Source organism: Terrapene carolina, unplaced genomic scaffold (genome assembly GCF_002925995.2).
Source record: "Terrapene carolina triunguis isolate 2854851 unplaced genomic scaffold, T_m_triunguis-2.0 Scaffold926, whole genome shotgun sequence".
NCBI lineage: Eukaryota > Metazoa > Chordata > Testudines > Emydidae > Terrapene > Terrapene triunguis.
The window spans coordinates 2,097,126-2,114,999 of NW_020665277.1; the positions used below are offsets into that span (position 1 = coordinate 2,097,126).

Genomic DNA, 17,874 nt, shown 5'->3' on the forward strand with positions numbered 1-17,874 from the left:
GCAGCTTGGGGACATCTCTGCTCTCAGAAGAGAAGAGAGGAGTGTGCATAATTAAACAGCCCCCTTCAAAACTCTTTAATGCACAAAACCCTTCTATTCCTTTCCATTGACATTGACACCCTCCAGTGCCATTACCTTGCAGCAATAGGTACCTCCTGAATTTCCTCAACACAGTGTCTATCTAATTAATGTACAATGAACTTTCTTATGCTTGGTGAGCATGCAGGCAGCATCAGACTTGGTACAAACAGCTTCCCCCAGGTCCCCTCGCCCCCCATCAGCTTTGCAGTATGAAAGAGGATCTAGACTTGTTATTTCTGGAGCTTGTTCCCAGTAAATAAAAAAGGCCAGTAGAACGTTTGCTATGCTTGATAGAATCTTTCCAACTCAATGAGGCAGCTGAGTGGGTTATTTTTAAAGCAGGACAATTTAAGTGACACAAAGGACAAGTGTCAATGTCCCCAGAGATTAAGGAGAAATGAGGTCTCCCACAACACTTTGAAAAACATTTTGTTTAGAAGCAGTTCAGCCGACAGATCTAATATTGTCTGTGGGGGTTTTGCTGCCTTCCTTCCTGTTTTTGTCACCACTTGTGGCATTTGTGTGAAGACAGGAGCTTTGCTGCTAATTAGGTCTCACCTGCTTTCCCCCTTGAAGCCATAAGGCTAAATTCTCATTGACACCAAGGAGGGGAAAAGCCAGAAATCTCTCAAGAAAAGTAGTTCTCTCAAGATTCTCAACCAGTCTTATAGGCTCAAGATGTCTGGATCATTCACATGAGCTTTGCAAAAGCACCCAAACCTTTGGAAGCTTAACTGAATCAAACCCACACTCAAAAATCTTCTCTCTTCTATTCAGGTTCCTATGCATCCCTCATCACCGTAACTTCTATTGCATAATATGACTAACATCTGTCACATAAGGTTTGCTCTTTCTCTCTTCCTCTCCCCAAAGGGAAACTGTTTGGGGGTTGAGAATTTTTTAAGGGTCTCATATTAAGAATATAAGAACATAAGAACGGCCATACTGGATCAGAGCAATGGTCCGTTTAGCCCAGTATCCTGTCTTCTGACAGTGACCAATGTCAGATGCTTCAGAGGGAATGAACAGAACAGGGCAATTATCAAGTGATTCATCCCCTGTCCTCTACTCCCAGCTTCTGGCAAACAGAGGCTAGGGACATTCAAATCATGGAGTTGCGTCCCTGACCATCATGGCTAATAGCCACTGATGGACCTATCCTCCATGAACTTATCTAGTTCTTTTTTAACCCAGTTATAGTTTTGGCCTTCACAACATCTCCCGGCAACGAGTTCCACAGGTTGACTGTGCATTGTGTGAAGAAATACTTCCTTTTGTTTGTCTTAAACCTCTCCGAGGAGTTACTACTGATTTACACTGGAGGGTAGTTTAGAACATTTGCAATCCTGATTCTTCCTGCCCTGGAGAGCCCAGATCAGATACTTGTACCTGCCTATTCTTCGCACTGTGCCCATGCCAGCGTGAGTACAAACTGAACTCTTACATGAGAGAGATGCTAATACTGATCTGAGCGGGAGAGCCACTCCATTGTCGAATCTTTTAAATATTCCAGTTCTCAGACTCAAAGGCGTTTGTGACATTCACTCAAGAGCAGCATTGTATCAATGTCAGGAAGAAGTTCTGTTCTTAAAACATCACTCAGAAATAAACAGTCCCCATCACTCCTCAAATTTACCAAATGAACCTTGTCAGAAATGATCAATTCATCTCTCACTGAGGCTGACCCAGTCTTTGCTGCATGCCAGAGGAGAGAATTTGACGACACCGCACAATGCATTCAGATTGCCAGATCTCCTTGTAATTAATTCTCTTATAATAGAGTTTGGGGGAAGAGCAATTTATCTTTGAGGTGTTTAAACTGATAATGGGTATTTTTTTGTCTCCTCTTTAAGGCAAAATTTTATCTCAGTTTGTTTTTCAAGGACATGTGTGTGGATTTTAATAAACATCTGCAAATATTTGCTCATGCCATTTGAACTCATCTCCGCGTTAGGCCAATACCTCCTGAGCAGCAACAACAGCTGGGATTTAGCATATGATAAAGTAGGGAAGCATAAGTGCTGCTGAATGCCTTCCCATTTCTCAACTTTCTGAAATAATGCAGCTGCACCTAAAACTCAAATTAAGCTGGAGAACTCAGGTTTAATCTCACTCTGATCCTCCTATCTGTACAGCTATTTGAATGTCACATTCAGCCAGATATGACATGCTCACGTTATTTCTGCCTTTATTACTGCTCATTAGATGACCCAAGTCTAAGTCATGCATTCAGCTGTATTTATCTCTAGTTTTAGGAGCCTGCAAATTGAAATTCTTTTGAGCAAAACTGCAAAGGCTGGGGAAATTTGGAAGAGAATTTAGATACATGGTCTGAATATTAAGTTGGAGACTAGGGAGGGGGGAGTATCTGGCTGCTGACAGAATTTCTGTTTAATGAGTCAGATGTTTTGCTGTGACTTGTCTCCATGGGATGCAGCAGAGTGGGGTATGTCCTGATTCTCAGACTGGCTTTACATTTGTCCTAACCTTGCTGTCGTTTAGAGCAGCCTCAGGGCTGCCCTAAAATGTGTCCGTTGGTACCACTGACCTACTGAGAATAGCCAGACTGCAGTAGCACTCCAGCTATGCCTACCCCTTTTAAAAGAATTCATTAAAACAGGAGGAAACCATTTCTAGCTCTAGATTTTAAAATGTATTTATGTTCCATAACAGTTGTGCTTCCTGCAATAGACTGAAGTTCTTTTAAAGCATCTACAATAACTGACACACACAAAATATTTACCATGCTGGTGACAGACGGAGAAAAGAGAGAGAGCCCAAGGCATATTTAGCACAGCCAAAACCTAGGAAATGCATTTGTGGTGTTTCACGCAAAAAATGCCATCGCTTAGCTTGCTCCTTAAAGGGAACAGTGTATGACAGCCCTGATGTGGATGCACAGGGCTAGCACGTGTGCAAGGAGCTTTATCCCGCCCCTCCTTGCACGACTCCTCCGATACCAGATACACTTACACTCCCTGTACTCAGGGAAGCATCAGAATTGTTAACTTGCTGCATCCCTCAGTGGTCAAGGCCTATGCCCCACCATTCCTTCCTTCCACTATCCCATGTTCCAGAGAGGTCTCGCCAGGGACTATGGGGATGTAGGATGCACGCCCTAAAGGATGATGCAGACTAGACACCTTGAAGAAGAACTGTTCTATTTAGTCTTATGACTCCTCTGAGCCTGCAGGGTGCAGCACAGCTCTGCAGCCCCCCCCACCTCCACCCAGTGACTCAGTTGTTCCTAAAGTGATAGTCACGTGCGTGAGGAGGGAGAGGCTCATTATTGTGTTAAATATTCTGTTATCTTACCCTGAAAATAGATTCGCTCAACTCATTTTTTTTATAGCAAGCCAGATTTCCGTCCTGGGCTTCTGTCCCTATTTTACACTCGGGAGGAGGGAGAGTGGGGCTGAGTCTTCCATCTCCACAGCCCAGAGCGAGGAACTCCATCCTCCATCTACTATCTCCAGACCTTTCGGCTCATGCTCAGAGTTCAGCCCCAAGCCATAGCTAGGAACCGTAGTGCCCCCCCCTCCTTGGGATCCCATGACGTCAGTCTGTCTCTGGCAGTCTGTCTTCAGGACACATCACCCTGCTCCCAGGTTCTTATTCTCAGCTCCCAAGGACCCTTCTCTTTGCTGCCAGCCATCTCAATCTCAGTCTGTCTTCTGCTGCATGCCTGCTGCCTCTTGACTTCACAGCTCAACCCTGCTCCCTCCCCCTGAGGTGTTTGCTAAGACATGCATTCCCAGTGCCACACGCTCTGTCTGTCCCCTGTCAGGTCCTCCTGCAATAGTCACCAGCTACAGTTAAGTGACAAGCTTGGTATCTGATCCAGGAGGCAGAAATTTAGGAGACCTGTGTTCTATTCCTGGCTCTGTCAGTGGCCTTGAACAAGTCACCTCACCTCTTTGTGCTTCTATTTTCCTGTCTGTAAAATGGGAGTAATATGGTTTACTTCCTTCATAAAGTCCTTTGAGATGTACAGATAAAAAGAGCTATTACTATTTGGGTGGGAAATGTAACCATTACTTATATTTGTCCTACTCCAGCAGATGGAAGTCAAACCTCTGGGGGATGGTGCTGGAATCCACATGATGTTCAAAGTAGCTTCTAAACTCCCATAGACAAATCCCCAGTGAGACTATCATTAGTGCATTGCTGTGTGTGTGTCTTTCTCTTTAGTATTCCTACGCTAATCAGCATGTGAGGATTACTCATGCTTTTGACTTGAGAAAACTTTACAAATCCAGCAATTTATCCAATGCCAAGGGGAATTAGAAATTTAAATCTAGGAAAAAAATTATACACTGTGTGTGTCAATACAGCAAACCTGATGAGAGCAGCAATCAATCATGTGAGCACGAAGGTTAGCGGCATATATCCTCTTTACAAAACAGATCAACAGCCAACCAAAAAAAAAAAAAAGGGAGAAAAATGAATCCATGCAAAAATCTTCAATATGAATCCTGACTGCATGGAAATGATACCATAGCAATGTGGGAGGATAGGCTTGTGGTTACGGCATGGACTTAGAACCCAGGAGATCTGTATTCAACTCTTGGTTCTGCTATAGGTGTCCTGTGTGACCATGGGTGAGTCATCTGTTTAAATAGTAAGTTCTTTCGTGTAGTAACTGTCTCTCACTGAATGTACAGTACCTAGCAATGGGGCCCCTGTCTCAGTTAGGGCCTGTTGTGTTAGTTGCAATAAAAGAAGTGAGCCCAGAGAGGCTGCCATAATAACATAATATTGCGCAGTATTTGTCCAAAACAACATTTGCAAAGGCATTTTTCTCTTTAAAATGTTGTTTTAGTCACAAATGACATTGTAAATTAAGGCAATGGGGGGGGTGTTTTCTTTTTTAAATTAGACATTTGAATCTGTAATAGATTTTGCTATTTAGCAATGAATGGATTGTGATTTTAGTTGCTTAAAAGGTATTTGAGTGACCTGTGAATTCACAGTGCTGGGAAATTAATTGTTAATTGGACATGGTTTTGTTGTTCTTTATGTTGTGATTCCAAGGTCTGAAATTGAAGTCTCTGCACGCAGATGGGATGGATTGCGGATCTGTCCTCCAGGGAACCAAAGTTAAATTTTCCATTAGCACGTAGCTTTGGGGCTGCATGATATTCAGTTATAATGCTTGTAATATGGTCCTGTTCATTACCTGTTGGAATATATTCTTCTGATTTGGGATTCTGATGGAGAGTGCTATTTGGGACGGAATTGTTCAGTAAAGGGGATTTTGTGGTGAATTTTAAAAGGGGATTTTACTGCGGGAGAAAGCTGGAGGATTGACAGTGTTAGAGACTGAAATCCTATCAGCACAGAACAGATGCAACACAGGAGGCAGTTTTGCAAGCTCACGAGACACACTTCTTTGCTTATGAAAGAAGGTGGACAGTGAGTGAGTTCTGAGGAAGTCTGGCCAGTTGGAACTCTGGGAGATCTTCGAGAAGGGAGCTTTCCATCCATGACTCCACAATATGCTTCAACGCTCATCCAGAGTAGAGGATAGGAATTTAGACTGTGATTTTCAAAGAAGTTTAAGAGCTTTAGGCACCTAATTCCCTAATCCCATGGGAACTGGGCACCCAAATCCCTTAGGCAGCTTTGAAAAGCTCAGACTTCGCCTCATATTCCATCCTTACCAGTATCAGTGCTTTCTAAATTGCTTTGGGATTCCTTGTCTATCGCAAACGCTATACAAAATCAAATTATTTTCTACAGTCATCTCTGATTCCAAGTGAGATGCTGGAGCATATGCATGTTTTATTTATTTCGCCTACAGTTCAGTCTTGATTTTATTCATTTCCATGTGTGTTTCCTTTATGTGTTTATAAAACTTGTATTTAATAATATATTGCTTTTTGTTCATTATTGCAGGAGAAATTCCACTCATTACAGCTCTTGTTACAATGGCTGTCACTTGGACTTAGCAACAGACACTTTAGTGCTTTACTTCAGTCTCTTCTGTAAAAGACAAGGAGGTGCCTAGGTGCTATTTAAGCTAGTTAGAAGAAAGTCAATTACTGAATATTTGTCTCTAGAGCATAAAAAAGATGAGTCAGCCCCATCACCAGTTTTTATTTTATTTTCAGATTTGCTGCAGGGAACATTATTTAACGTTCGCACTCGGCAACAAGATTCAGCTGGACCTTTTTTGTGTCCAATACTTAAGGCTGAGGCCTCGGCTACAGCTAAAACTTGGGTCAACCTAGCTATATTGTTCAGGGCTGTGATGTCGCTGGGTTGACCTAACCCCACTGCAAACACAGCTACGTCAACAAAAGAATTCTTCCATCAACCCAGCTACCGCCTCTTGGAAAAACTACAGCAACTGAAAAACCTCTGCCATCACTCTGGTAAGTGTTGACACTACAACGTTACAGCAGTGGCACCTGTAGTGTAGACATACACTGAATGTAAATACTCTGTCTTGGTTACAATATCCTTACAACCTACCAGGCATAGGTCTCTCCTGCCTAGCTCTGAATGTAATCATTTACTCCTGTGTAAAGTAAATACAAAGGTGAGGTGTAAAACACCTCTGCTCAGAATGGTAGCACTTCACACTCACTGGGAAGAGTAATGGTAGGCAATTAGGAGTGGGTGGAGAGGTGCCCAGGAGACAAAGGGTGTGATTCTTCACTCACTCCTGCTAGTTTTACACCAGCATTACTCCATGGACTTTCAGTAGATATACTCCTGATTTACACCGGTGGAAGGAAGTGAAGATCCAGGCTCAGTTCTATGGTAAAATGGGGTGCACACACTGAAAGACTTTGAGAACCCCTGCCCTAAACATTATGCCTGCTGGAATGGACTGTGTGCATCAGTGAGATAGATGTCATTGGCTCTTCTCTCCCCTTGGTTGTCTTGTTTCCTGAGCTGTTCCTGTGATGCTCAGCTCCAGAACAGAGACATGACTGCATCCCCTCTGCATATTACAGACCCATCCGGTTACTGTATAGCAATCTCTGGGGTTTGAAGCTAGCCTCTTTGCTTTTGCTGTCATTTGTATCTCCTTTGAAAATTCTTGCACTCTTCTTGATTTGATAGTGAAATTATTCCACTATTAAATATAAACTTGTGTGAGGATAGTTCTGTATCCATAACAACATTCATTCCTCCCAACGGGCACATGTGCCTCTGCTACCTACAGCACTCAGGTCTTTTTCACTAGTACGTAGGTAGGTGAGCAGCTTGATTTTACATATGATTAAATGTCAGAGATTTAACAGGGGGGCTATAAGGAAGCAGCACTGGAACAGCGCAGTGATCTCAGCCACAGATAACAATGATGAAATCCACTTTCAGATTAATGGCCTCATTCCTCTCTAAGGACCTTCTATGAATATCAAGGTTGGAACATAGTTTAACTTAATTGATTGACAAGCTGCAGGTAGGTGGGTGAGGAATTCATGAACGGGCAGATGGGAACTGGAGTATATGCATGAGGCAGTTCAGGCTATGTCTACACTACGCACCTCTTAGTGACACAACTGTGCCGCTACAGCCATGCCACTATAAGGTGTGAAGTGTAGCCACTTTCACCCACAACAAGCGGGGGCAGCTTTGTCGGCAGGAGAACTCTCCTGCCAGCAAAGCGTGTTCACGCCGGCACTTTTTGTCGACAAAACTTTTGTCATTCGGGGGTGTGTGGTTTTTTTCACACCCCTGAATGAAAAAAGTTTTGCCAACCAAGTTCCAGTGTAGACAAAGCCTTAGAGTGGTGTGGTAGCTGAGAATTTATGCAGCCTATTGATACCTTACTTGCTTCAACCCGTCTTATAATAAATGCCATACATAGCAATTTAGAAGTTGCAAAGATGAACCAGCAGAGGCTAGACTTTCACTGTCTTGAAATATAACCTCGTGTCCAACCAGGTGGCTGTACTGGAATTCCGGATAGTTTGATTTCCAGTCTGTAGATACTTATTCTATCTTCCAGGCTGCACCACAACGTAAAGCCAAGAAGCCAAAGCTCAGTTTACCTAGAGGCTTCTCAAGTCTGGGCTTGATACTGCTGTCACTGATCAAAATCCACACAGAACCAGATTCTCAGCTGGTGTGCACTGATGTAGTTGCTGGAGCTACGCTGACTTACACCAGCTGAGAATCTGTACACTGACTTCAGAGATGTCAGATCAGAGCCTATGTCACCAAATCATTGATGTGCTTGGAGGAGGGGGATATGTATAAATACTCACTAAACTGCTACACACCAAAGCTTTTCAAATCTAATCTAATCTAATGCACCAATCTATCCATTTGTGGTATTTATACGATAGGACTGTAGTATAGATATACAGAGACAAGGTGGGTGAGGTGATATCTTTTATTGGGCCAACTTCTGTTGGTGAAAGAGACAAGCTTTCTAGCTTACACAGAGCTCTTCTTCAGGTCTATGTAAGCTCGAAAGCTTGTCTCTTTCACCAACAGAAGTTGGCCCAATAAAAGATATCACCTCACCCACCTCGTGTCACTAATATTCTGGGACCATCACAGCTACAACACTGGAAATGTATAGAAATACAGTGAGGCTGTGCTGTATAAGCTACTTAGCATTAAAATTTAAACCCAAAGGGATCTGCTTCTGTGAGCCCTATGCCCACATGAAGTCACATCACATTGCAAGGCTGGGTCCTACATGAATTACTGTAGAGACTCATACCAGCCACATGATGGCTAATGCCATGTGAAACAACTGCGTGGATGGCACTTTTTACCAAATGGGCAAACGTGTGTGTGTGTGTGTGTGTATATATATATTTCATATTTACATTATTATGCATTTATATTATGTTTTTCATCTAAATTACATTGTGTTACACTCTACATTTCAAATAGCTGGTAAAATGGAGATTTTTTGTAAGATTTTTAAGGATATACAGTATATACACTGTCAAATCTATTTTGAATGTAGATGCAACACCCAGAGCTAATATATGGCAGATGCATTTCATTTCTGCATGGCAGCTGTCCACTTGTTGCTATCCTATAGGTCCAGAATGCCAACATTTGTGAATTTGCCGGTCCCATCTCTGCCTTCCGAGATGCAAGATGGAGACACACCCTAGATACTTGCCTGGGGTAGAAATAACACACCCTCCATTGAGTCCCCTAACACTGGATTCCTGGCAGACAACATTTCACAGAAGAAAAGAAATCTTTAGGCTAGATCTACACTACAAATGCTACAGTGCCGCAGCTACACAGCTGTAGTGTAGACACTTACTACAGTGTTGGAAAGGGTTTTCCATTGCTGTAGGTAAGCCATCCCCTCGAGAGGCAGTAGCTAGGTTGACAGAAGAATTCCTCCATCCACCTAATAGAGTCTAAACTGAGGCTTAAGTTGGGTTAACCACATCTCTCAGGTGTGAATTTTTCACACCCCTGAGCGACATAGTTAGGTCGACCTAAATTTTAAGTGTAGACTGGGCCTTAGTCTCTAGTAGCTATAAGAACCTGATTCTGCAGTCCTGGCTCTAGTATAAGTTGGCAGGTCCAAAATGAAGAATGCAATACATGCATTATATTTTTGCACTGAATGTATTAGTATATCACTGGTAAACCCCAGAAATTCCCAGGAGCTGCTGATTATGGCCAGCCTTTAATTCTGTATTACGTGCAGTAGCTTTTTATTTTTTTAAAAAAGCTCGGACATGATAAGACTACAAAGGGACCACACAGCCAAAAGGGTGAATAACTCCTGATAAAGATAAAAAATAAGGATGTACATTTTTTATCACGGTGGAACCAGGCTGGTGTGTAATAAAGGGCAGCAATGGAAACCCCATTGCTTCATACATTTAAAACAAGATTAGATGAAAATACATTGTAGTGAACTAGATTGTGTGTGTATAGATGTGGGCAGATGAGTGTGTTTGTATAGGCGTAAGTAAATGCACATGTGCGTAGATGTAGGTAAGGTGTATGTGTGTACCACTGCCCTTACTAGATAGAAACAGAAGTGGCAGTTGTGTCTCATATGACTTACACACAATGATTTTGAGATTTGCCATTAGCTTAAGTGTAGCAAGTTGGGCTTTTGGAGCAGAAGGCTGTGAATTCTATCCCTGCTTTTTCCATAAAGTTCCCAATGGCCATGCTGTGTGACACAGGGACAACAGTGAAATTCCAACGTGACCATGGATTTGTTACAATATCATAGGGAACAATTCTGCCCCTGTGGGGGAATGGTCTAGGTGACCGAGCCCTGTGATTTGTGTGTATCTTTTATTCTTCCCTTAATGCTAGCAACTCCCATCATGATAAAATGCCCATGTTGCGTCTGCGTTGCTAGTGATACTACCAGTAAAGCAGGTGTGACTGTAAACTGTGCAGTCTGTCAGTGGAAGGTGCTGTCTGGGATAAATGGGACTTACCTTTTGTGCTCTTCGCTTGTCAGCTCTCTGATTCTGATGATAAATTCGGCTGAAATTGGAAACAATAACTGGGACAGGCAGAGCAATGACCAGCACTCCGCTCAGCGAGCAAATGGAGCCAAATATCTTTCCAGCAATCGTCTTGGGCACCATGTCACCATAACTAGAGGGAAACAAAGACAAAAAGAGGGCCCGCTCCTTTAGACAAAGTCAACCATGCCAAGAGCCTGTGTAATTTCACTGAGCATGCAGACAAACTGAAAGGTCAAGCTGGACAGTAAAATCTAATAGCCAACAACAGTGCATTGGTGCATTGCATCCCAAACAATCCTAATACTACCTCCATGGGAAAAGTATCATTGGATTCGAAGAGAGTGTCTTGATAGTAACCAAAGTCAGGTCTTGAACAAGAGCCTTACCAAAAACTTAGAACAGCCTCCTCTTGGTACCCAGTGAATATATAGTCAGAAACTGTAACTGGAGTTTTCAAAAGGACTGGTTCATTTTAGGTCCACAACTAAAGAGAGTGGCAATCTCATGTCCTGGTATATGCATAAGATGATCACTACAGAGATCAGGAAGGCGTTTCCCCACAATGTGCAGGATTATGCTATTGGCTAGCTGCATTATAGTTTGGATTTGCTATTCATATGTTTGTATGAAGTACAGGTGTTGGCCAGGGCTGAAGTCAGGATGCTGGACAGGAAGGACCAGTGATCTGAATCTGTGTAGCAAATCACATGTAATGGAGGGACCTGATTTACCACCTCTTTTATACTGGTGTCACATTACTGATGTCCATGGATTTACCCCTGATTTACTCCATGGTAGGTCAGAAGAGAATTAGGCCCTTCGACTCCAATAAATGTCAGGAAAGCTATGATTTAGAGCTCTGCAAAATGACTGAAACCCCAAGCCAAGTCTGCTGCTGGGCTAACCTTACAGACTGAAAACTGAGTTTGTGTTCATTGAAGGATTCACTAAGGATTGATAAGGAAAACTTGGGTTGATTTATATATTTAAATAAAATCCCAGCGGACACTTCTGGTTTCACATATATTCAGACATTTTTGATTTATTTAAACCCCAAACTCAATAAGAAACTCAATCACGTGAACCCAACTGGAAAACATTGAAACAAATCTCAGCAAACTCCAACCTAAGTTCTGCACAACTCTCTCTTCGTTAACAATTTTATTTTGCATTTGGAATAATGTTGGTATAAGCAGAGATAAAAGAATCCCCTTAATTTTTATACTAATTGAAAATCATGTTGATCTAACTTCTTTAGATTTCACATGACAAAAACTACCACAGAGTAAAGTGCTATTTTACTGCTGTTTGTGTTTTTATTTTGCATATTGCAAAAGCTTTCTGCTGTATTTGTATCTGTGGAGAAACCCTCAATGCTTTGACTTGTGGTTACTCACTAGTGCAATAAGAAGCATGCCTGTTATTCCCTAAGGGAACAAACAGTACTGTAACTGCTCTGGGTTCCGACAGGTGATTGGCTGACCTAGCTCACTGACTGCCATATTATAGTGAAGGCAAAGCACTGTAGTGAAGGAAATTGGGATTTTGAATTTACAGTTTAGTCTGACACAATCCCCATATTGCATCACAAATGATTGGACCTCTTAATTCCAGCTGACTGCCCCATCACTCATGATTCCTCCATATCACAGCACAACTTATCAGAATTTGGAATTCTAATGGCGTGCCAGCTATTGGCAAGCTAAAGCAACCGCCCTGCTCTCAACGGATGCGGAGGTGACCTCGGCCAGAGAAGGGTGTTCATGATCCCATGCAGTTTGCCTCTAGAAGTGATTTCAGTGCTCTCTTCTGCAAATGACTGTCAGACAAGTCAAACTCACACCCAGAGAAATGAATTACAGTGTCTTCAGAGCAGCCAGTAAAGGTCACATTTTGTAGTTAGCACCCGTGGGGTGTAATAGGAACATGATTAAGTCAGTTATCGACTGAACTTATTGGCATATATGAGTTGCCTTGTTAAAGCATTCATTGTGTACGTTACCATCAGAGCAAACACAAGTGACTATAAGCTGGAGGAGGGAAAAACAAAAAGCAGAGCAGACGAGATTTAGGCATTCTACCATCAATACTGCAACTTCTTTAAATGTGTATTGCAAATGAGAGCCCAGGATACAAACCTTTTGGGCACAACAAGTGGGATATTCAAAAGCTCCTAAGTGACTTAGGAGCACAGCTCCATTGGGACGAGGTGGAAAGGCTCTGCCTGTGTTCGGCATGTAAAGGAGTCCCTGGCTCCCTGCCTGATTCTTGACTCATCTAGGGCGGGGCTGTGATAGGACGGGGGAAATGCAGAAAAGGGGTCCAGGAGAAGGGCGTGTTCCTTCTCTGCTCTGCTTACTGAAAACTGGAAAGAAAGGTCTCTGGCTGCTGTGACCAGGGCCGGCTCCAGCTTTTCTGCCGCCCCAAGCGGCCAAAAAAAAAAAAAAAGCCGATCGGCGGCACTTCGGCGGCAGCTCAATCGCGCCGCTTCATTCTTCAGCGGCAATTCGGCGGCGAGTCGTTCACTCCCTCTCTTCCTCTTCAGCGGCACTTCGGCGGCAGCTCAAAGAGGAAGAGACGGACTGAGGGATCCGCTGCCGAATTCCCGCCGAAGACCTGGAGGTGCCGCCCCGATACAGGACAGAGTGCCGCCCCTTTGTATTGGCCGCCCCAAGCACCTGCTTCCTTCGCTGGTGCCTGGAGCCGGCCCTGGCTGTGATCTGGTGTCCGGAGTCACGTTGCTCATGTTTTGGATCTTTTTGTTTTAATGCCATGAACCCTGAGTCCAGGGGCTCAAACTGACTTATAGGCTTTACCTTTTTACCATTTGCTGGCTGGCAAATCTGCCTGCCTGCTTACACCATCCACGAGCTTGATGGGTAAAACTTCCTGTGCAGAGCAGAGCCATAAGCAGAAATTCTATCTGGTGGGACATTCCAATATGTCAACCTTTTTTTTCATCCTGAACTGGGATGGAAAGCTGAAATTAGTGACATTTTTTGCAGCATGAAAAGGTCCCAAAATTTTTGATTTGGAAATGTTGTAGAGTTTTGTTTTCAGCATCCCAAACTGAAATGCGTGTGATGGAAAATTCCCAAGCAGCTCCACTTCTATAACTTTGGAATGCAATAAGGGAGTGGTCAGTTCTGATGGCTCCTCCTGACTGGCTAAGATTTGCATACATCCTGTTGTGACACCCCTACCCCCATTCTCTAGACCGCTTGTTTGTCCCTACGACTTTGTCCGTCTTGTCATTTAGAGTATAATCTCACTGGGACAGGGACTGCCATTTCCTGCATGTCTGTACAGTACCTAGCACATTGGGGCCCTGGTAGGTTGGCCTCTGGTTGCTACTGCAATGTAAATGACAATAGGAAGTGTGTGTACTGTGAGATGTAGTGTGACACCGTTGCTAACAAAGGTGTATCGAAATTCGGACACTAGGCGGCAATCTCTTTAAAAAAATGCACACAGTCATGATACAGGCTTGGATTAGCATCTTCCTTCATTGAGGAAAATAAACTGTTTGCTGACTGCAGTCACCAGCAGTGGCTTCTTATTAGCATTAGGGAACCATAAAAAGGCCCTGACTGAGCTCAGGGCTCCACACATGGAAAGAGTTGGTTCCTGCCCCAAAGGCTCACAATAGAAATTAACAAGACAAGGAGTGGCAGAAAGGGAGTTCTGTTTTGCAGATGAGGCACAGAGAGGTGATCTGCCTAGGGTCTATGGCAGAAATGGAAACTGAACCCTGCTCTTGTGAGTCCTGATCCAGCACCTTCATCCCAGGACCATCCTATTCATATATAATAAACTTCAGCTTTGTCCCGACCTGGGGTTACACCCGGAGGGTGGCCACTCACACACTTTACAGCATCACTATCCGCGACCCTGTGCTGATGTGTTGTTAGAAAAATACCCGACCAGGCACAGTAACATGCCAGAAATGTGGGTTCTCTTATGGGGCCTGACCCTGCAAAGTGCTGAGAGCTCAGCGCTCCTAGCCCCAACCTATGTTGTTGTTTTTAAAAACTTGCTCTCCCTTGCCTGCTCTCTTGTGCTTCGCTTATTACATCTCTTTAGGTGTTTGCCGGTCCATGCGCCAATCTGGCAGTAGGGGAGGTCTCTGGGTGGAATACGGAGTGCTTGGTGGAACACAGACCTGACTTGCTATTCCAGTCCATTACACACAGTCTAGCCACGACTGTGCTTGAGGGTCCCTTGTGCGCTTTCTTTCCATGCTGAAAGGTACATAGGCTATTTGGCCCAATATCTGACATAAAAAATCATGACAGGATCTTCTCTGGGCTACTGCACTCCTTTGTCTCCGGCAAAAGGCTCTATTTAAGGCAACAAAGGCCAAGTGACAGCAGCCTTCCACATCTCTGTCGCATTTTCAGTTTTCTGAATTTTCTGTAATTGTCTCACACGACTGGCTGAAGTTTAATTGAACCATGCAGAGGCCTTTTTCTGGATTCACCTGCAGTCAGTGTGCTAACGCCCCATGCGATGCCGCTAATCAATAAATCATTTTTTGTCTATTAACTTTTTAGACACTGCCTTACACAAAGATAGTTTAAAGGCTCTTGTTAAGCAATAACCTCTCCTGCCTCATTTGATGCTGTCAAGATTCTTTTTTTTCCCTTTTCCCCTGCTGCCCCTGGACGCAGTAGAACTGCAAATTAATCATATGCCTCAAACATGACCCTGCTGACCTGCGGCATAGAGACAGACCTTCTGTGCATCCACGGAAGGTGTAATAACTGTCTGGCACACGCTCCATTTTCATGAATTCGGTTTAGTATGTTCGTACAGACCGACTGTGAGCTGCCCTGTTACTCAGGGCTTCAAAGGAAGCGCTATAAAAGGGTCAGACCAGCATAGTGTGTGGAGAGGAAGCTTGCTTAAGATATTTTTACCTTGACTTGGGCAAACACTGGGAAATGTCCTGTAAGGAGCAATTCTGCACTGGCTGGAGTAGGCTGGACTGGAATGAGACTTCACAGGTCTTCTCCAATGCTGACTCCTGTGTGCATCTACACAGCAGAATTATCTGGGCACAGAATTTTGTTGAATTTACTGGGATTTGGTGTCTTGCAATATAACTTAAAAAGTACCAAGTAACTCAAGATGTTGCTCTCCTTTTCCCTCTCTATCACCTTTCCTTCCTCTCCCTTCCCATTCCCTGACCTTTCTGCTCTTCTTCCCTTATTTTGGGGATTTTTTTTCAATAAAATATAAGTTTAAAAAACAAAAGAAAGAAAGAAAGAAAGAAAAGAGAAGCTGGGATTTTATTTGCCAACTCTGCATTGAATTGAATAAGAACCAACAAAGTAGCAAAAAGAACTTGAACCATTTCTAGGCTGCTCATTGTTAAAGAAAAGTTTATCCATTGGTTAAAAGACCTGGGTATCCACCCAGCTATCCATCCATTTTCATATCACTGGGATGCATAACATGGCCTCTGTGCCCTGCTGGATATATGCTCTGTAGAGTGAGTTAATCTAGCAACTACAGGGTAATTTTTCTCTGGGACTATAACTGCTGTGTTTCTATTGACTACAACATGTGTGTGAGAACAAAGACAAGGTCATGCATTGTTGCAACAATGTTCAAACCCACACCTACATTTAATTCATTAATTAATTCTGGAGACAGAGCAGTTCTGTGACGCTGCAACAAGGAGCACTTCCTGGAAATTGGTGGAGTTGCTCTATGATCTAAATCACTTCTAGTGACTCTCCCTGTGTTTAGTAAAACCTTAGCATGCATACACAGTATCCAAGTGGGTGATTCATTACACAACATCCTCCCACTGCAACCAAAGGAGAAGTTCTCTTTTTGTGTTGTTTTGTTACTGCTGTGCCAACCCTTCCAAAGTGAATTTGAGCTGCATCATTTGGAATAAATCAAGTGTCTCTGGGCTCACACATGGAGCTTCTGTTAAACATTCCTGGTTGGGGCAGTGATGTAAAGCATTTAATGACAGGGCACTTGTAACTTTTAGAGGCATGACTAAAGCAAGGCAAGACATGGTGCATCTGGTATAATTTCTGCTTCTCTGGGGAAGTGGGAAAGGTGCTAAAGAGGCTAAGAAGGACTCAGCTTGCAGCTATGAAATGCTCAACCTGTTACAGAGGATAACCAGTGGTGAGCCAGTGTTTAACCATTAGGTTATGCTGCAGCAGGTGCTCTGCATGTCACCAGGTTTCAGAATATTGTAAGGAAGTGCAAGCTGCCAGAGCTGATTTTGAATCACCAAGGGAGAGCTTAGAACCACCATAGCAACTAAATTTTCTAAGAGATGCAACCAAAACATGTGAAGACAATGCAGGGTTGAGAACAGTGGCTGAATAGTGGTGATGCAATAACATCTTTAAATACTTTCCTATTATTATTGTTTAAAGTGCACCTAGTGTTTGTGAAAGCTGCCAGACTGAGAGTGCTGGAGACTGACTATGTCTAGCTACTGAACAGGCTCTAAGTGGCATGGGCTGTGCCACCATTAAATAAGCATCACAAACCTGTGAGAGGTAAATAAGGGAGGTTCTTTCACCCGTGTGTATGCCTCCCGAATGCAGCAGATGTTCAAAACTCTGCAGCAACAGGGTAGGGCAGGAAGAGGAGAGGAATACCATCTCTGAATGAAATTGGTGGGGAAATTTCAGGAGGTAGAATGTAGTTACTTGAGTTGGAACACAGCCAGACACTAGCGTTAACAGCCTTATCTCTTGTAGAAAAGATCACCATGGGATCTTCAATGACCGCAAAAGGCCACGGCCTTGGTTTTATATCCTGATTGAATTATGGCACCTCCAGCTTCGTACACTACACTGGGGCTTACTGCTGATTTTGAGAAAAGCCCATATTGTGGTTTAGTATTGACTCGGTGGAAAGAGTGATCCTTACTGTTTCACAACAGGACCTACACATTTTGTAGTAGTTTCATGTTATAGTAGGGTCCCAGTCCCATCTTACTTAGCATATGATGCTTGCCATGGATCTTAGTACACGATGGTCTGCCTACAAGATATGACATGCAATGATAATTTAAAAAATGACATAGCTTAATAACTTTGCATACTAATTGAGGCACTGTTTCCTATATACAAACGGAGATAAAAATGATGTGGTTTTGGTACCTGGGGTGCTGCCCTTGTCTGCACTAACTCTTCAAAAAACAAGTAACTGTATGAACGTCAGTATGATTTCCTTTGATTGTGTACGGTGCAGTCCGGAATACAGAGAAGAAAACTTGTTTCAGGTTATGCCATTTCCCAATAGGATTTGCAGATGACCTAATGTTTTTGGGAGCTGGCATTCTGTAAAGCAGCTGCAGCTTCCGGGAAAAAAAAAA

General features: G+C 43.2%; 1 protein-coding gene across 2 annotated transcripts in view; it reads right to left on the reverse strand.

Annotated features, from left to right (window-relative positions):
• The window catches only part of KCND3 (potassium voltage-gated channel subfamily D member 3), a 236,663-nt gene that overhangs the window by 34,280 nt on the left and 184,509 nt on the right, over positions 1 to 17,874 (reverse strand). For both annotated transcript variants that reach the window (XM_024209723.2, XM_024209722.2), the window contains exon 2: positions 10,485 to 10,647. In XM_024209723.2, the coding sequence (XP_024065491.1) occupies positions 10,485 to 10,647 (163 nt within the window). The remainder of the gene's footprint in view (positions 1 to 10,484; positions 10,648 to 17,874) is intronic.